General features: G+C 39.0%; 1 protein-coding gene and 1 pseudogene across 1 annotated transcript; one reads left to right on the top strand and one right to left on the bottom strand.

The window, feature by feature from the left end:
- Positions 1–383: 383 nt before the first annotated feature.
- LOC133235946 (olfactory receptor 2G6-like) lies at positions 384–1,328 on the top strand. Its single transcript, XM_061397715.1, has one exon. It carries the CDS (start codon positions 384–386, stop codon positions 1,326–1,328), a length of 945 nt encoding a protein of 314 aa, XP_061253699.1.
- Positions 1,329–10,966: 9,638 nt separating this feature from the next.
- On the bottom strand, positions 10,967–11,920 carry LOC133235945 (putative olfactory receptor 2B8; annotated as a pseudogene).
- Positions 11,921–14,734: the final 2,814 nt, after the last annotated feature.

The raw sequence follows: 14,734 nt of genomic DNA, 5'->3' as shown, positions 1-14,734 counted from the left end.
ACAGTCATAAAGACAGACAGTGTCCCCAACAGTTAAAAACTTATATTGTAGAGTCTGTTGGAATACTGCCTCAGTGGTTTATTAAATACATCACTCTCATAAAATCACTACACCTCTTTAACTCTCAGTTCCTTCATATATTTAGTAGAAATCATGATAATGCTGAGCTTATAGAGTTGTTCTGACAAATTGCCTAGAAAGTGCTTTGGTCAGTGCATGAAACATGGAAGGTACTCTTACAAAGTAACTCTCTAGTACTCCCATTTTTGTCAACAAAAGGGTAACTGTGAAAATGCCTCAAGCTTCTAATCAAAGTCTAGGAGAAAAGAAGTGGATTAAACATAAAAGTATGGAGTCTTCTTAACTCCAACAAGCAGAGTACAATGGAAAGAGCTAATGACAGCACCTTCTCTGGATTCATTCTTCTGGGCTTCTCCAACCAGCCCCAGCTGGAAACGGCTCTCTTTGCGGTCATCCTGATCATCTACTCCTTGAGCTGTTTAGGCAATGGCGCCATTATGCTTTTGTCAACCATGGATCCTCACCTCCACTCCCCTATGTACTTCTTCCTCTCCAACCTCTCTTTTATGGATCTTTGTTTGACTACTTGCACTGTCCCTCAGACCCTGGCCAACTTTAAGGGGAAGGACAAGACCATCACCTATGGCGGCTGTGTGGCCCAGCTCTTCATTGCCTTGGGACTCGGGGGAGTAGAGTGTGTCCTCCTGTCTGTCATGGCCTATGACCGCTATGTAGCTGTGTGCCGTCCCCTCCACTACATGGTGATCGTGCATCCCCAGCTTTGCTTGCAGCTGGTTGTAACTGCTTGGCTTACAGGCTTTGGCAATTCTGTAGTCCAGACAGCACTGACTATGACTCTTCCTCTCTGTGGTAAAAACCAAGTGGACCATTTCTTCTGTGAAGTTCCAGTGATGCTGAAACTGGCCTGCACCAACACCTCTGTCAATGAGGCTGAACTCTTTGCTGTCAGTGTGTTCTTTTTGGTGGTGCCCCTGTCACTCATCTTAGTATCCTACGGTCACATTACCCATACAGTCCTGAAGATAAAGTCGGCCCAAGGGAGACAGAAGGCTTTTGGAACCTGTGGTTCTCACCTAATGGTAGTGATTATTTTCTTTGGGACGCTCATCTCCATGTACCTTCAGCCTCCTTCCAGCTATTCACAGGATGTGAACAAAAGCATTGCACTGTTCTATACTCTGGTGACTCCCCTGCTTAATCCCCTGATTTACACTTTGAGAAACAAGGATGTCAAAGGGTCGCTAAGGAGACAAATGAGGAGAATCCTAGACTTGAGGCAGAGTTAAAGCAGTGCTTGCAGGCCCAGGAAGTTCTGCAATGGAACACTTCTGAGTGACTAAAAACTGGTTAATTTAATCAAACACATCCATGTGCGAGACAGTGTTCTAGGTACTTGAAACATATCAGTGAGACAGAAGCTCCTGTCCCCATTGAGCTAAACCTTTTGCTAGGGAGAATATATGTTAAATAAGATACTCTAAAAATAAACTATGCTATATCATGTACTACACAATAATGGGAATGAACAATAATTACACGTACAAAAACATGAATGATTCTTAAAAACGTGACTTACAGTGAGCAAACTACATACAAAATAATTCCTACTGTATGATTCCATTTACATAAAATTCAACCAAGGCACAACAAATCTCTGGTATTGAAAGTCAGAACAGTGGTTCCCCTGGGGACTGGGAGTTCTCTCTTGGAAGATATGTGGGGAAGGGGCATTCTGGAGTTCTGGTCAGGTTGTGATTCTTGATCTGGATATTGGTGATATAAAGTATTCAATCTGTGAAAATTCATCAAACCTGAAACTTAAAGTACTTGCACTTTCTGTATGGATGCTGGACTTCAAATCATTTACTTCTTAAAAGTTTTAAATAAACCAGATATTAGCAGAATACTTTGATTCTAAATGATCACACTAAATATTTTTGTTACTTTCACATAAAATTTGGGTTTATCTTCTCAGTGATCTAAGTTTCTTCTATCCATTGACCATCTTTAATAGATTTAAAGTGTTTATGTTATGCTATGCTAAGTCACTTCAGTCGTGTCCAACTCTGTGCAACCCCATAGACAGCACCAGGCTCCCCTGTCCCTGGGATTCTCCAAGCAAGAACACTGGAGTGGGTTGCCATTTCCTTCTCCAATGCAGGAAAGTGAAAAGTGAAAGTGAAGTCGTTCAGTTGTGTCTGACTCCCAGCGACCCCATGGACTGCAGCCTACCAGGCTCCTCCATCCATGGGATTTTCCAGGCAAGAGTACTGGAGTGGGGTGCCATTGCCTTCTCCGTTTAAAGTGTTTAGATATTAGCAATTTTTGGCCAACTCAGATGAACCTTGTCTTGAAGATCTCAATTTAATGAAGATCTCAATTCAAGATCATGTGTCCTGTGAGTCTCTCTGGTCTCTTCATTCCATGTAGATACTTAGTAACCAGGTCTTGAGACAAAAATCATAGTGATAATTTTCAGATGAAAATTCTACTCCTGGGTTTATATTGCCTTGAATTAAGTGTATCTTGACTGAAAAAGACATTTGTTGTGAATATTTGTTTGTATATCTGCATTTTTATAATGTAGCATACAAAAATGCATAATTTACTAGTAGCCAAAAATATTTTCTTTTACCAGAGATTTTAATATTTTTAGTATTTAATAGGATATGATAAAAAGGCAGATAATGAAAGGACTTTATAAAACAATGTAAAACACGGAAATAATTGTCTGGTAAGCTCAATGTGCCTTTGTGCAAATATGTTCTTCTTAAATAGTTCTTATTTAATAATGGAAAGTTGGATGGTTTTTCATGTACTATTCTGCTAATGAAATAATAGAACAAGGATTTTCTTCATTTAAGTGAAAATAGATTACTGAATTGTTGAGTTCTGTACTATTCTTATCTCTGCTTGTACTGAATATGAGTGATTTCTGATTATGTTTTTTGTAATAGAGAAGATATGATTTTTTTATATCAATCCCTTGGAATTTTCTTTCAAACCATGACAGCTAGCTTCACTGATAACCATATCATTTTTTGGCACTAAAGTTCCATACTCTATAATCATCTAGATGCTTAATTTTTTTCTTTTCAGAAAATAAATGCTGAAAATTTATCATTTCATTCAAGGTAGTCTTTTGTGAATTTCATTTCCCAATAAGGTGCACTAGGTTACAGCTGATCAAAGTTCCCACTGCAAGTCCAGTCACTCCTCCTTAGCCACAGACTCAGCCAAACATGGATCCATTTGATCTGTCATTCTCCATAAAGGATTTGAGCATCCAGCTTTTCTAGTATAGGAGTGGGTGGGAGGAAGTGCCTGAAACAACCCCTGGCCAATAATACTGAGGAACAATTGTACTTGGAAAGGTCAAATTAATTTTAGCAACCGTATTTATGAAGCCATTATAAATGTTGTGAAAGTGATGAGGGTGATGTAGACATGAATAACAGAAAACACTGAACACTTCTGAGGTGAGCTGAAGGGCAAGGGCTTTTTTTTTTTTTTCTCTTAGAGCATTTGATGACCTTGAGTGTAAGCTGAGGATTGAGCGTGGCACATAGAGAGAGACTTTGCCATGAAAACATGAACAGCCAAACACTCATGTAAGGCTAGAGTGACAAGCTGAAAAGTTAAAGAGACTTAACTATGTGGCCAGATGTTTCCAGTGGACATTTCTATTTCCAGTGGACTCCCTGGGAAGCCAGAAAGCCAGACCAAAGTTTCAAAAATATGGAACAATCTATCCTGCAACTCCATTATGCTTAGGGAACAAAAACTCGCTGGGGTACGGGGTCCTTTCTCTAACACATAGTTCTCTTGGGTAAGGCAGTTGCCAAATTTTGAAGCTTCATGAAGCAGGGACTAAAAAGCTAAGCTAGACATCTTTGAGGGGCAGAACTTAAGGTCCAAGAGTCTTTCAGGGCTGAGAAAATAAGACTCCTGAGACTTTCTGTCAAAACCCAGGAGAAGATTGTATCTCTTCTATCTCTGCTGCTGCTACTGCTAAGTCACTTCAGTCGTGTCCGACTCTGTGAGACCTCACCAGGCTCCCCCATCCCTGGGATTCTCCAGGCAAGAACACTGGAGTGGGTTGCCAAGAAAATGAAGTCACTCAGTCGTGTCTGACTGTTCGTGACCCCATGGACTGCAGCCTACCAGGCTCCCCCATCCATGGGATTTTCCAGGCAAGAGTTCTGGAATGGGGTGCCATTGCCTTCTCCACTTCTATCTCTAGAAGACAACAAGATAAAGGCTGAATAGAACAAGGACCTACTGTACAGCAGAAGAAACTATAGTCAATATTTTGTAACTATTTTTGTACCCAATAAAGGTTAAGAATCTGAAAAACGATATATACACACACATATTGTGATCATCATTTCATGATGTATGTAACTCAAATTACTATTCTATACATCTCAAACCTATGCAATACTGTATATAAGACATGAAGTCATAAAACTTCTAGAAGAAAATATTCCTCAGTGAGGCTGGAAGAAAATAAAAGAATAGCTATCATTAAAAAGATAAAGGATAACAACAGTTGGTGTAATTGGGAAAGGAACACCTATGTACTGTTGATGCAAATGTAATTTGGTAAGCCACTATGAAGGATAATATGAAGATACCAAAAAAACTAAAGATAGAATTTCCATGTTATCCAGCAATCCAAATTCTGCTGCTGCTACTACTAAGTCCCCTCAGTCGTGTCCGACTCTGTGCGACCCCATAGACGGCAGCCCACCAGGCCCCCCCATCCCTGGGATTCTCCAGGCAAGAACACTGGAGTGGGTTGCCATTTCCTTCTCCAATGCATGAGAGTGAAAAGTGAAAGTGAAGTCGCTCAGTCATGTCCGACTCTTCGAGACCCCATGGACTGCAGCCTACCAGGCTCCTCCGTCCACAGGATTTTCTAGGCAAGAGTACCAGAGTGGGATGCCATTGCCTTCTCCATCCAAATTCTAGGTACACCAAATAAAATGAAATCACTATCTGCACTCCCATGTTCAATGGCCTCATTTTTCACAATAGACAAGATACAGAAAAAAACATAGGTGACCAAAGAGGTGAATGGCTAAAGAAAAAGTTCTATGCATATCCAAAGGAATATTATTCATTAATGAGAAAGAATGAAATACTGCCCTTTGCAGCAACATGGATGGACCTTGAGAGCATTATGCTCAGTGAAATGTCAGAGGAGAAAGACAAATGCTGTATGATCTCACATACATGTGGCATCAGAAAAACTGAACTTGTTACAAACAGAGGGAAAAATGGTGGTTACCAGGGGCAAAGAGATAGAAGAAATGGGGAGATATTGGCAAATAGGTCCAAACTTCCAGCTAAAAATTAATTTCTGAGGAATCAAAAAAATAAAGCTTTTTAAATTTTATAAGGGGAATAAATATTTGACAAGATAAAGATCTTAGCTAACACTATGTAGTAATCACTTTACCATATGTAGGTATATCAAATCACACTTTGTACTCTTTAAACTTACTCAATTTACATCTCATTAGATATAGAGGAAAATAAATGAAAATAAGAGTTATTATTCATTTCTTTCATCCTACTTATTTTTCCTCTCCTAACTCAGATGTTCACTATTGGTTAAGACAAAAATTTCTACATAGTTAATAAAGGAAAATACTCTAACTTAATCCTAAATACAGAGACTGCCTTCTCTTTGTGATCCCAATTTCAATCCAGAGTCTGAAAGAATGGCACTTCTAAAAGTTTAATATTTTGTATATTCATCGTAACAGCAAAAGGAGCATGATTTCTTCCATGAAGCTCCTTAGTGCAGCAAATTTTATCAATTTTCTTTTTAATGTGACTTGCAGGAATAAAAAATTACCACATTGACTTGTGTGTATTTGTCCTTATTTCCGAAAACACTGAAATTACACCATATATAAACCTGTATCTTCTAAGTGATATAAGCTAAAGAAAATATTTCCTTCTACTGTTCATCCTCAGGAAAGAGTTAAGAGATCAATCTAAAAGTGGTTGCATGTACAGTGCAAGTTTGTGGATGTTCACATCCAGCTGTGTGTAATCACTTAGTAATGTGTGTTATTTAAAGCCAAATATAAACCACATTGAACATGCTGGGGAGGAATATGAGGAGAAATATTCTTTGGGAAATACTGGAGCTTTTTTCCAAGATGGGGAGTAAATTCAGAGAGAGATTGATCTTATGATAAAAATAACACATTGATGACTATGGTGCTCACTTTATTTATATTAAACCAAACAATTCTCAATGAGTGGATGCATTATTAAGAAGCTGTCTAAAGAGAATCTTTGGATACTATTTAACAATCCTCAAATGCATGAAATAAGGACTGAAAAATATTTACTAAGCACTACTTGTGACCAGCTAACACAAAATCAGGACTGGGTTCCTGAGAAAGGCTTTTACAACAGTGACATTGCATTGATCCTGAGTATCCCCAATAACCTAATCACTGGAAATGCCTAGGATGCTTCAGTGAGACTAAAGCCACAGGTATAAGCAACAGCTTCCCTGGTGGCTCAGAGGGTAAAATATCTGCTTCAATGCAAGATACCCAGGTTCAATCCTCAAGGAAGATCCCTGGGTCAGGAAGATCCCCTGGAGAAGGAAATGTTATCCCACTCCATTATTCTTGCCTGAGGAATGCCATGGACAGAGGAGCCTCATGGGCTACCCTCTGTCAGGTCACAAAGAGTTGGACACAACGGAGTGACTTTCACTTTTCACAACTGAAGAGTTTCACTCTCAAAAGAGGTTAAAATTACCCTCAGAAATGGTCACCTAATTAGAATAACTTGCAGCTTCTAAATACATTGTGGATTTAATTCATTACAAAATGGTTAAAAGAATCCACCAAACAATATACATCAGTAGAATAGACTGTTTAAAAGGAGCATGAATACTCAATCCCTATAGCTGCTTCAGGGACACCTTCCCCTGAACCCTCTGATTCAGGAGACATACAACTTCTCATTTCTGCATTTACACAGAGCACCCCTTTCCAGGAAACCACGTCCACAAGACATTTCCATACACTGTGATTCCCTGAGTCTGCCATATCAAGTTGAACTATGCTACAATACTGAAAAGACGGAAGAAGCTCTCAGTCATAATACAAACAGGCATCAGAAAAGAGCACACCTACAGAGGAAAGAGTTGACAGAGAACTATAATCTGTTCTTCCATCCTCAGTGACCCTGGTTAGAGCAGAACCCTGGGCAAACAAACAGTTAACACTGAAATCTACTGACTAGGAGATAAATGAGGATATTACAGGGGTCACTATATGCTGATTACCATTCTACTAATGTTTTTAGCAGGGTGGATAGAGTCTGTTTAGAATGTGATAAACCTACAGTATACAGACTACAACTGTTCTAATGAATAAAAGTCCTAAAAGCCAGAACACTACAAAGGTGAGGACACATATCAAGCGAGAAACTCTCAAGCCTTCCTTTGCTGACTTGTATGATGCAAATTAAATAAGTGAGAGTCCCTCATTTATTTTATATATTCCATTTTAAAAACCTAGATTCAGGAAGCAGTGTCTGACTGGTTTGGGGCCTCACAAACATTGCACATGTTGTTGCTCTTGTTTTGTATTATTTTCTAATTGTTAGTCAATCTGGTGCTGGTTAAGAACTGTGTTTCCCAAGGAAACCAGAATTGAAAGAGACACATTTACCACAATATTCATCGCAGCACTGTTTACAATAGCCAGAACAATAGCCAATGGAGTCAACCTATATGTCCATCGGCAGACGAATGGATAATAAAGTTGTGGTACATATACACAATGGAATATTACTCAGCTACTAAAAAGAATGCATTTTATTTAGTTCTAATGAGCTGGATGAAACTGGAGCCTATTATACAGAGCAAGTAAGTCAGAAAGAAAAACACCAATATAGTATATTAATGCAATTATATGGAATTTAGAAAGATGGTAACAATGACCCTATATGCGGATCAGCAAAAGAGACACAGATGTAAAGAACAGACTTTTGGACTCTGTGGGAGAAGGTGAGGGTGGGATGATTTGAGAGAATAGCATTGAAACATGTATATTATCATATGTGAAACAGATCACCGGTCCAGGTTCAATGCATGAGACAGGGTGCTCAGGGCTGGTGCAATGGGATGACCCTGAGGGATGAGATGAGGAGGGAGGTGGGAGGAGGATTTGGGATGGGTAACACATGTACACCCATGGCTGATTCATGTGAATGTATGGCAAGAACCACCACAATATTTTAAAGTAATCAGCCTCCAATTAAAATAAATACATAAAGGAATTGTGTTTCATGGGAGTCATACTGATACTTCAGGCTTCCAAGGGTGACACATTTCCTGAGAACACTGTGTTCACCTTGTATTCCTCAGAAGGCAAAAATGATGAAAGATTATGAATTTCTCTTGGGTGTATTGACAGTTCAAACTACAGATGGGATCAAATAATTTAGCCAAGGCATGGGTACACCCACTGCAACCATTTCACAGATATTAAGAATTCAAAAGGAGGGAATTCCCTAGTGTTCCAGGGTATAGGCTCCCTGTTCTTCTGCAGGGGGCATGGGTTCAATCCCTGTTCTGGGAACTAAAGAGGGAAAGCTTGTAACAGTAGATATCATTTGAAAAATTTACAAAATAGAACTGAACTTTAGGTATGTAGTATCTTTTAAGTGATCTTTTTTTATTATTATTTTAGCCTGGGATCTAGATACCTTTATTATCTGTAATTTATTCTGAAGTAAAATACACATCCAAATGATGCTCAAGCATTTGCTTAAAACAAATAAATCTGTTTTGTGGCAGTCCTCAGGAGCAGACAAGTAGCTGCTCACTCAGGAAAATGGGCTTTGTGACTTCATGTGACCTTAAGGGTTTCTGTACCAAAGAAAGTATCATTGAGGGATTTGTAAGTGACTATTTGGGCATAACTATCAAGACCTGATTGAGTAATAAGGAGAGGGGGGAAATTTCTCACCATTCCGAGTACAGAGCACTCCAAACTGCTTTTTATCAGGTGTATGTTCAGCATTACTGTGGAGTCAAAATCCTTGGTTTCACAAGTATTTAACTCAAGGGTGAAGAGTGTGGTGTGTTAGGAATATAGATAGAATCTTGACCTTGTATATAATTTACCCACACTGCCATGTCCAGCTTGCAAGACCACTTCTCAGGCAAATTGGCTGAGAGGGTTCTAGACCAGGAGGATGGTTAGCTGCTAGGAGAGGGAACTGTGTGATAGTTGTCATGCTTTTGTTTCCACTGAGAGACACAAATGCACTTACTTGCTTAGTGGTACATGCTGAGGAAATCTACCAAAAATCATAAATATTTCTGTGATGATAGCACAGTCAAAGCTCTAACCTCCAGAGAAAAATCACTGTTTGTGACATTTAACTGACACCAAAAAACAGAATCTATACCTGAAAATAAATTTATGGTATAAACTGAGCTATAGTAGGGATCTAAGTGGAGAAGGCAATGGCACCCCACTCCAGTACTCTTGCCTGGAAAATCCCATGGACGGAGGAGCCTGATAGGCTGCAGTCCATGGGGTTGCTAAGAGTCGGACACGACTGAAGAGAATTAGCAGTAACAGTAGCAGGGATCTAAGAGCTACTATGGCAGATTAATTTTTTCTGGAATGTTTGTTTTGTTACTCATAATTCAGAACTCTGTGACAGTTATTTCACAATTACACAGCTACTACTAAAGTTTAGGCATGTATTTTTAAATTAATAGACACAATATTTGTTTTTTCAATTTCCTTCTGATGAGTCTGAGGACATCTCCACCAAACATGGGATTTCCTGGGAATCAGGGGCAATTTTCAATATTTTTATACTTCACTAAATCTGAATTTCACAGGACATTTGGCAGAGTAGACATTCTAAGGTCTTAACCAATTGATGCCTAAATCAAAGAGTTTATAAAATGGCATGACGAGAAAAATCTAAACATATTTTACCCTTTGAAACTTTTGCTGCATCACAGGAGGTAAAATATGTAGAATATGCAGTAGAACTTGGGTCATATGCTGCTCAGATATAATGCCCTCGCAAATTCCTCATTTAAAAATCTCATTTTAGAAAGGAACTAGGTGGTTCACAAAATTAAAATAACCAACTTTGTACCTCACATTGGTGTTTTTCTCCTGCTGTGTACAAAAATGCATGTAAGAACTACCTGGTGTTCTTACCAACGAAGGGCTACCAGTGTCACTGCCAGCAGTGCATCATACCCTTCGCTCAGTGAGTCCTAGGCGCGGCCTTCTCTGAAATGATCCTACACAATATGGCGGCTGCACTGCTGAGGTTACAGTTGCACCTGATGTCTGAATGGCTTTACCGGGGTTAATGCAGCAAGATTTTCTTTGAGATTCAACTTTATTTTCCCCACAAGTGCTCCACCTACATCAGTGAAAAACATCAAACCATGGAATTTTAGTAGAGCCATGATCCAAATAAGAGAATGAATGGTATATTAGAGTAACTCCTAGAAAATATTATTAATAATATTCCATATAGTGTTTCAGTGGTTTTATGATCTTATTTGGGCTTCTTGTAATTTAGACACATACAATCTTTTTGCAAATAGATGTGGAGTTATGTGGAACCCAAATGGGAGTACAAACAAGAAAAGTTATTGGAGATTTTTAAAACAGTAACTACAAAGCAGATGCTGTCACAACACTGAATCAGCGTCTCTGGAAGTTGAAATGAGTATATGAACTTAGAATCTGAACACTCACTTTTCAACAGTAATGAAGTAAACAAATTCCCTTCAGAATTCTCACAGGGAATTTTAGATGACTTGTGTGGAATACACAGATACATCTAAAGAGCACTAGCATTCAAGGTCCTTCCATTAAACTGTCCTCCTCAGCCATCATCTGGAGTCAGAGTCCTTCCAAAGCACCTTCTTCATCGCTCCCTTCACATCCCTGTTCCTCAGCGTATATATGAGGGGGTTGGTCATGGGGATAATGACAGTGTAGAAGAGAGACATGAACTTGTCCTGATCCTGGGAGTCACTGCTGCTGGGCTGAGTATACACATAGATGGCTGTGCCAAAGAACAGGGAGACCACCGTAAGGTGGGACCCACATGTGCCAAATGCTTTTATCTGCCCTCCAGTGGACTTTATTCTTAAGACTTCCTTGACAATCCAACCATAGGAGAACATGATTAATGAAACAGGTGTGAGAAGCATGATGACACTGGCAAAGAAGGTCACATACACATTCATGGTGGTGTCAACACAGGCAAGTTTGAGAAAAGGAGGGATCTCACAAAAGAAGTGGGCTAATTTATTTCTTCCACAACGAGGTAAAAGGAAGACAAGCGCTGTCTGCAATAAGGAGTTGGCAAAACCAGTGACCCATGAAGCAGAAGCCATCAGGGCACACAGACGGGGGTGCATGATTACTGTGTAGTGAAGGGGCCTGCAAACAGCTGCATAGCGGTCAAATGCCATAACTCCTAGCAGAATACATTCTGTACCTCCCAACGCCAGAGAGATGTACATTTGAACTATACAACCGCCAAAGGAAATGGATTTGTCTTCTCTGCTGAGATTAAATAGGAACTGGGGAACAATGCTGGTGGTGTAGCACATGTCCAGAAAGCTCAGGTTAGAGAGGAAAAAGTACATCGGGGTGTGAAGACGTGGGTCCAAGTAGGACAATGCAATGATGATTGTGTTTCCCAGCAAAGTGAAGATGTAGAAGATCAAAAGGACCACAAAGAGGATGAGCTCAAGTTGAAGCCTGTCAGAGAAGCCCAGTAGGATAAATCCAACGAAAGAACTTTCATTTTTCTGTTCCATCCTTTGTTAGCACATGGCCTCTGTCAAATCAAGCATTTAGTAATTTATTAAAGGTATCTTCCAAAAACAGTGCAGGGATAAAAAGGAAAATTGTCATGTTCAAAGACATGGTCATGTGATTTTATATGCAACTCTTTGAATAAATGATGTACTCATGAAATTGAGCTCTATACTATCACAAAAAGTTATATATTTAGTTATATGTTGATAATTAGTATAAGAAAATAATAAATAATAATAATAAACTCAAATAGTGAACCTTGGTTTGCATCAGTCACACATATAAGATGCCTTTTTTAGATTGAGTTTAATAGGATTAAAGTATGATCATTATACATGTACATTTTAGAGAAAGTGGGAATGAGGGAAATCAAGGGAGAGTGATTAGAAAGAGCAAGAAAGATGTAGACAAAGGGAGGAAGATTATTTTAAATATGTATCTCATAATTCTACATAACTGGATATGCACATACATCACATGTAATAGGGGCTTCCCTTGTGGCTCAGCTGGTAAAGAATCCGCCTTCAATACGGGAGACCTGGGTTCTATCCCTGGGTTGGGAAGATCCCCAAAAGAATGGAAAGACTACCCAATCCACTATTCTGGCCTGGACAATTCCATGGACTATATGGGGGTCACAAAGAGTCAGACAGGACTGAACAACTTTCACTTCACATGGAATAGAATAATACAAAATAATCTCTAAAATGCATTCACATATAGAAATTTATGAGCTAGAATGTACTTGTACAAAGGATTATATTACATTCAAAGTATCACTATGATACTGTAAAAAAATAAATAAATAAATAAAATAAAATAAAATCAAAAAAAAAAACAAACAAAGTATCACTATGATACTGCCTCATGTAAACATTTTGGCAGAATAGTTACTCTACCCCTAATACACGATATTAGTGAATACTATATCCTGGTCTTTTTGTATAGTACTTTCTGAAGGAGATCAGTCCTGGGATTTCTTTGGAAGGAATGATGCTAAAGCTGAAACTCCAGTACGTTGGCCACCTCATGCGAAGAGTTGAAGGGGACGACAGAGGATGAGATGGCTGGATGACATCACTGACTCGATGGACGTGAGTCTGAGTGAACTCCGGGAGTTGGTGATGGACAGGGAGGCCTGGCGTGCTGCGATTCATGGGGTCACAAAGAGTCGGACACGACTGAGCGACTGAACTGAACTGAACTGAAAAAGTAAATTGTTTAGAGCCTGAAAAATCACCTTCAATTATACTGCTTAACTCTTGCCCTTGAGATACCTAAAATTACTAAACCTATTTAACAAGAACTGCAAAAATGTATTCACGGTGCATAGTCAGTTCATGGGCTTCCCTCTTGGCTCAGTGATAAAGAACCCACCTGCCAATGCAGGAGACGCAGGAAACACTGATTCAATCCCTGGATCGGGAAGATACCTTGAAGAAGAAAATGGCAACCCACTTCAGTACAGAATATTCTGGTGGGATAGAGTCCATGGAGTCAAAAAAAGCTGGACATGACTTAGCGACTAAACAACAGAAGTAGTCAATTCACAGTAGAAGTTCAAAATCCAGTGACCTGTACTTACATTTTCTTTCTGTTGATTTCATTTTCGTATATTACCACAACTAAAATGCCTGAAATTCCTATAGGAGACAGGATTATTCACTATCAACATTTGAATGGCAATGAAGAACATATAAATGAGGAAGAAACAGATCAATCACAATCTCAGAAATAACACTTCTAATCACTGTGGACAGAGTTTGGCCAACTTAGGGAGAAGAGGCTGAAATGGAAATTCCTTTGCATACTGTTCATTGAATGAATGTCCTCAAGACAAAGAGAATCTGGGAAGCAAAACAGAGCAGACAAATGTGCTAAGCAAGGATGTGATCTCAAATGGAATAGCACGAACCTGATCCCATAGAAAGCTGGAAAATGACCCCCCAAATAGAACTATCTGCTGGTAGAAATATTCTGTCATCACTTACAATCAATGCTACCTGAGCATTTCAAGTGGGCAGATAAAGAACTGAATTTTAAATTTAATTTTAACTCAGGTAAATTTAAATACCTAATCATTTAAATGAGTCTAGTTACTACTATACAGAATAACAAGCTGTGGAGCATGCATTGTGTCAGATGCAGTCCCACCTTGACAAAAAGGCAGCCTTTTATATACCCCACGAGTCTGTCATTGACTGCAAGCTGCCCCATACACATTCAGGGGACCTCCGGGCAATGTGCTTCCCATTCAACTGATGGCAATTTTTTGAAGAAGGAAAGAGCTCTGAAGCTATCAGTCAATAGTTGTGACCAATATGGTGTGGACTGGTGCACCAGCCAGTAGAAAAGGTCTGAGCTGGACACTGAAAGCATTCATACAAAAGGTAGAGTGCATTCACACAAAACGCAGAGTCCATTCATAAGTGTGTGCAAGGATAGGACAGTCACCAGTGTACATTACACATCATCTTGTCATCTGCCTAATATACCAATAAATTAAATTCATATCACCTTTTCTGACCCATGTGTCTCCTCTCCAATTGAAGAATGATCATTTTTCATTAACAATAAATTTAAAAATGCATTGACACAATAACCACAAAATGGACATTCATTGTTTTAACTGCCAAACTAGTGTGTGGAAAAGTACACATGTTCCTTTCTTTAAGAACATAAACATTTTAAAACTACAGATATTGACAATACACTTTAAGAAACATTCTGTAATTTCACAGAAAATAAGGAGCTGAGGAAAAAATGAAAGTGTATAGTCTAATATTTTCACATTCACATATATGTTATTATTCAATTACTGAAGGACT

Source organism: Bos javanicus, chromosome 23 (assembly GCF_032452875.1).
Source record: "Bos javanicus breed banteng chromosome 23, ARS-OSU_banteng_1.0, whole genome shotgun sequence".
In the NCBI taxonomy this organism is placed as follows: domain Eukaryota; kingdom Metazoa; phylum Chordata; class Mammalia; order Artiodactyla; family Bovidae; genus Bos; species Bos javanicus.
Note: the sequence above shows the minus strand (reverse complement) of the source record. Positions and strands in the feature narration are given on the sequence as shown.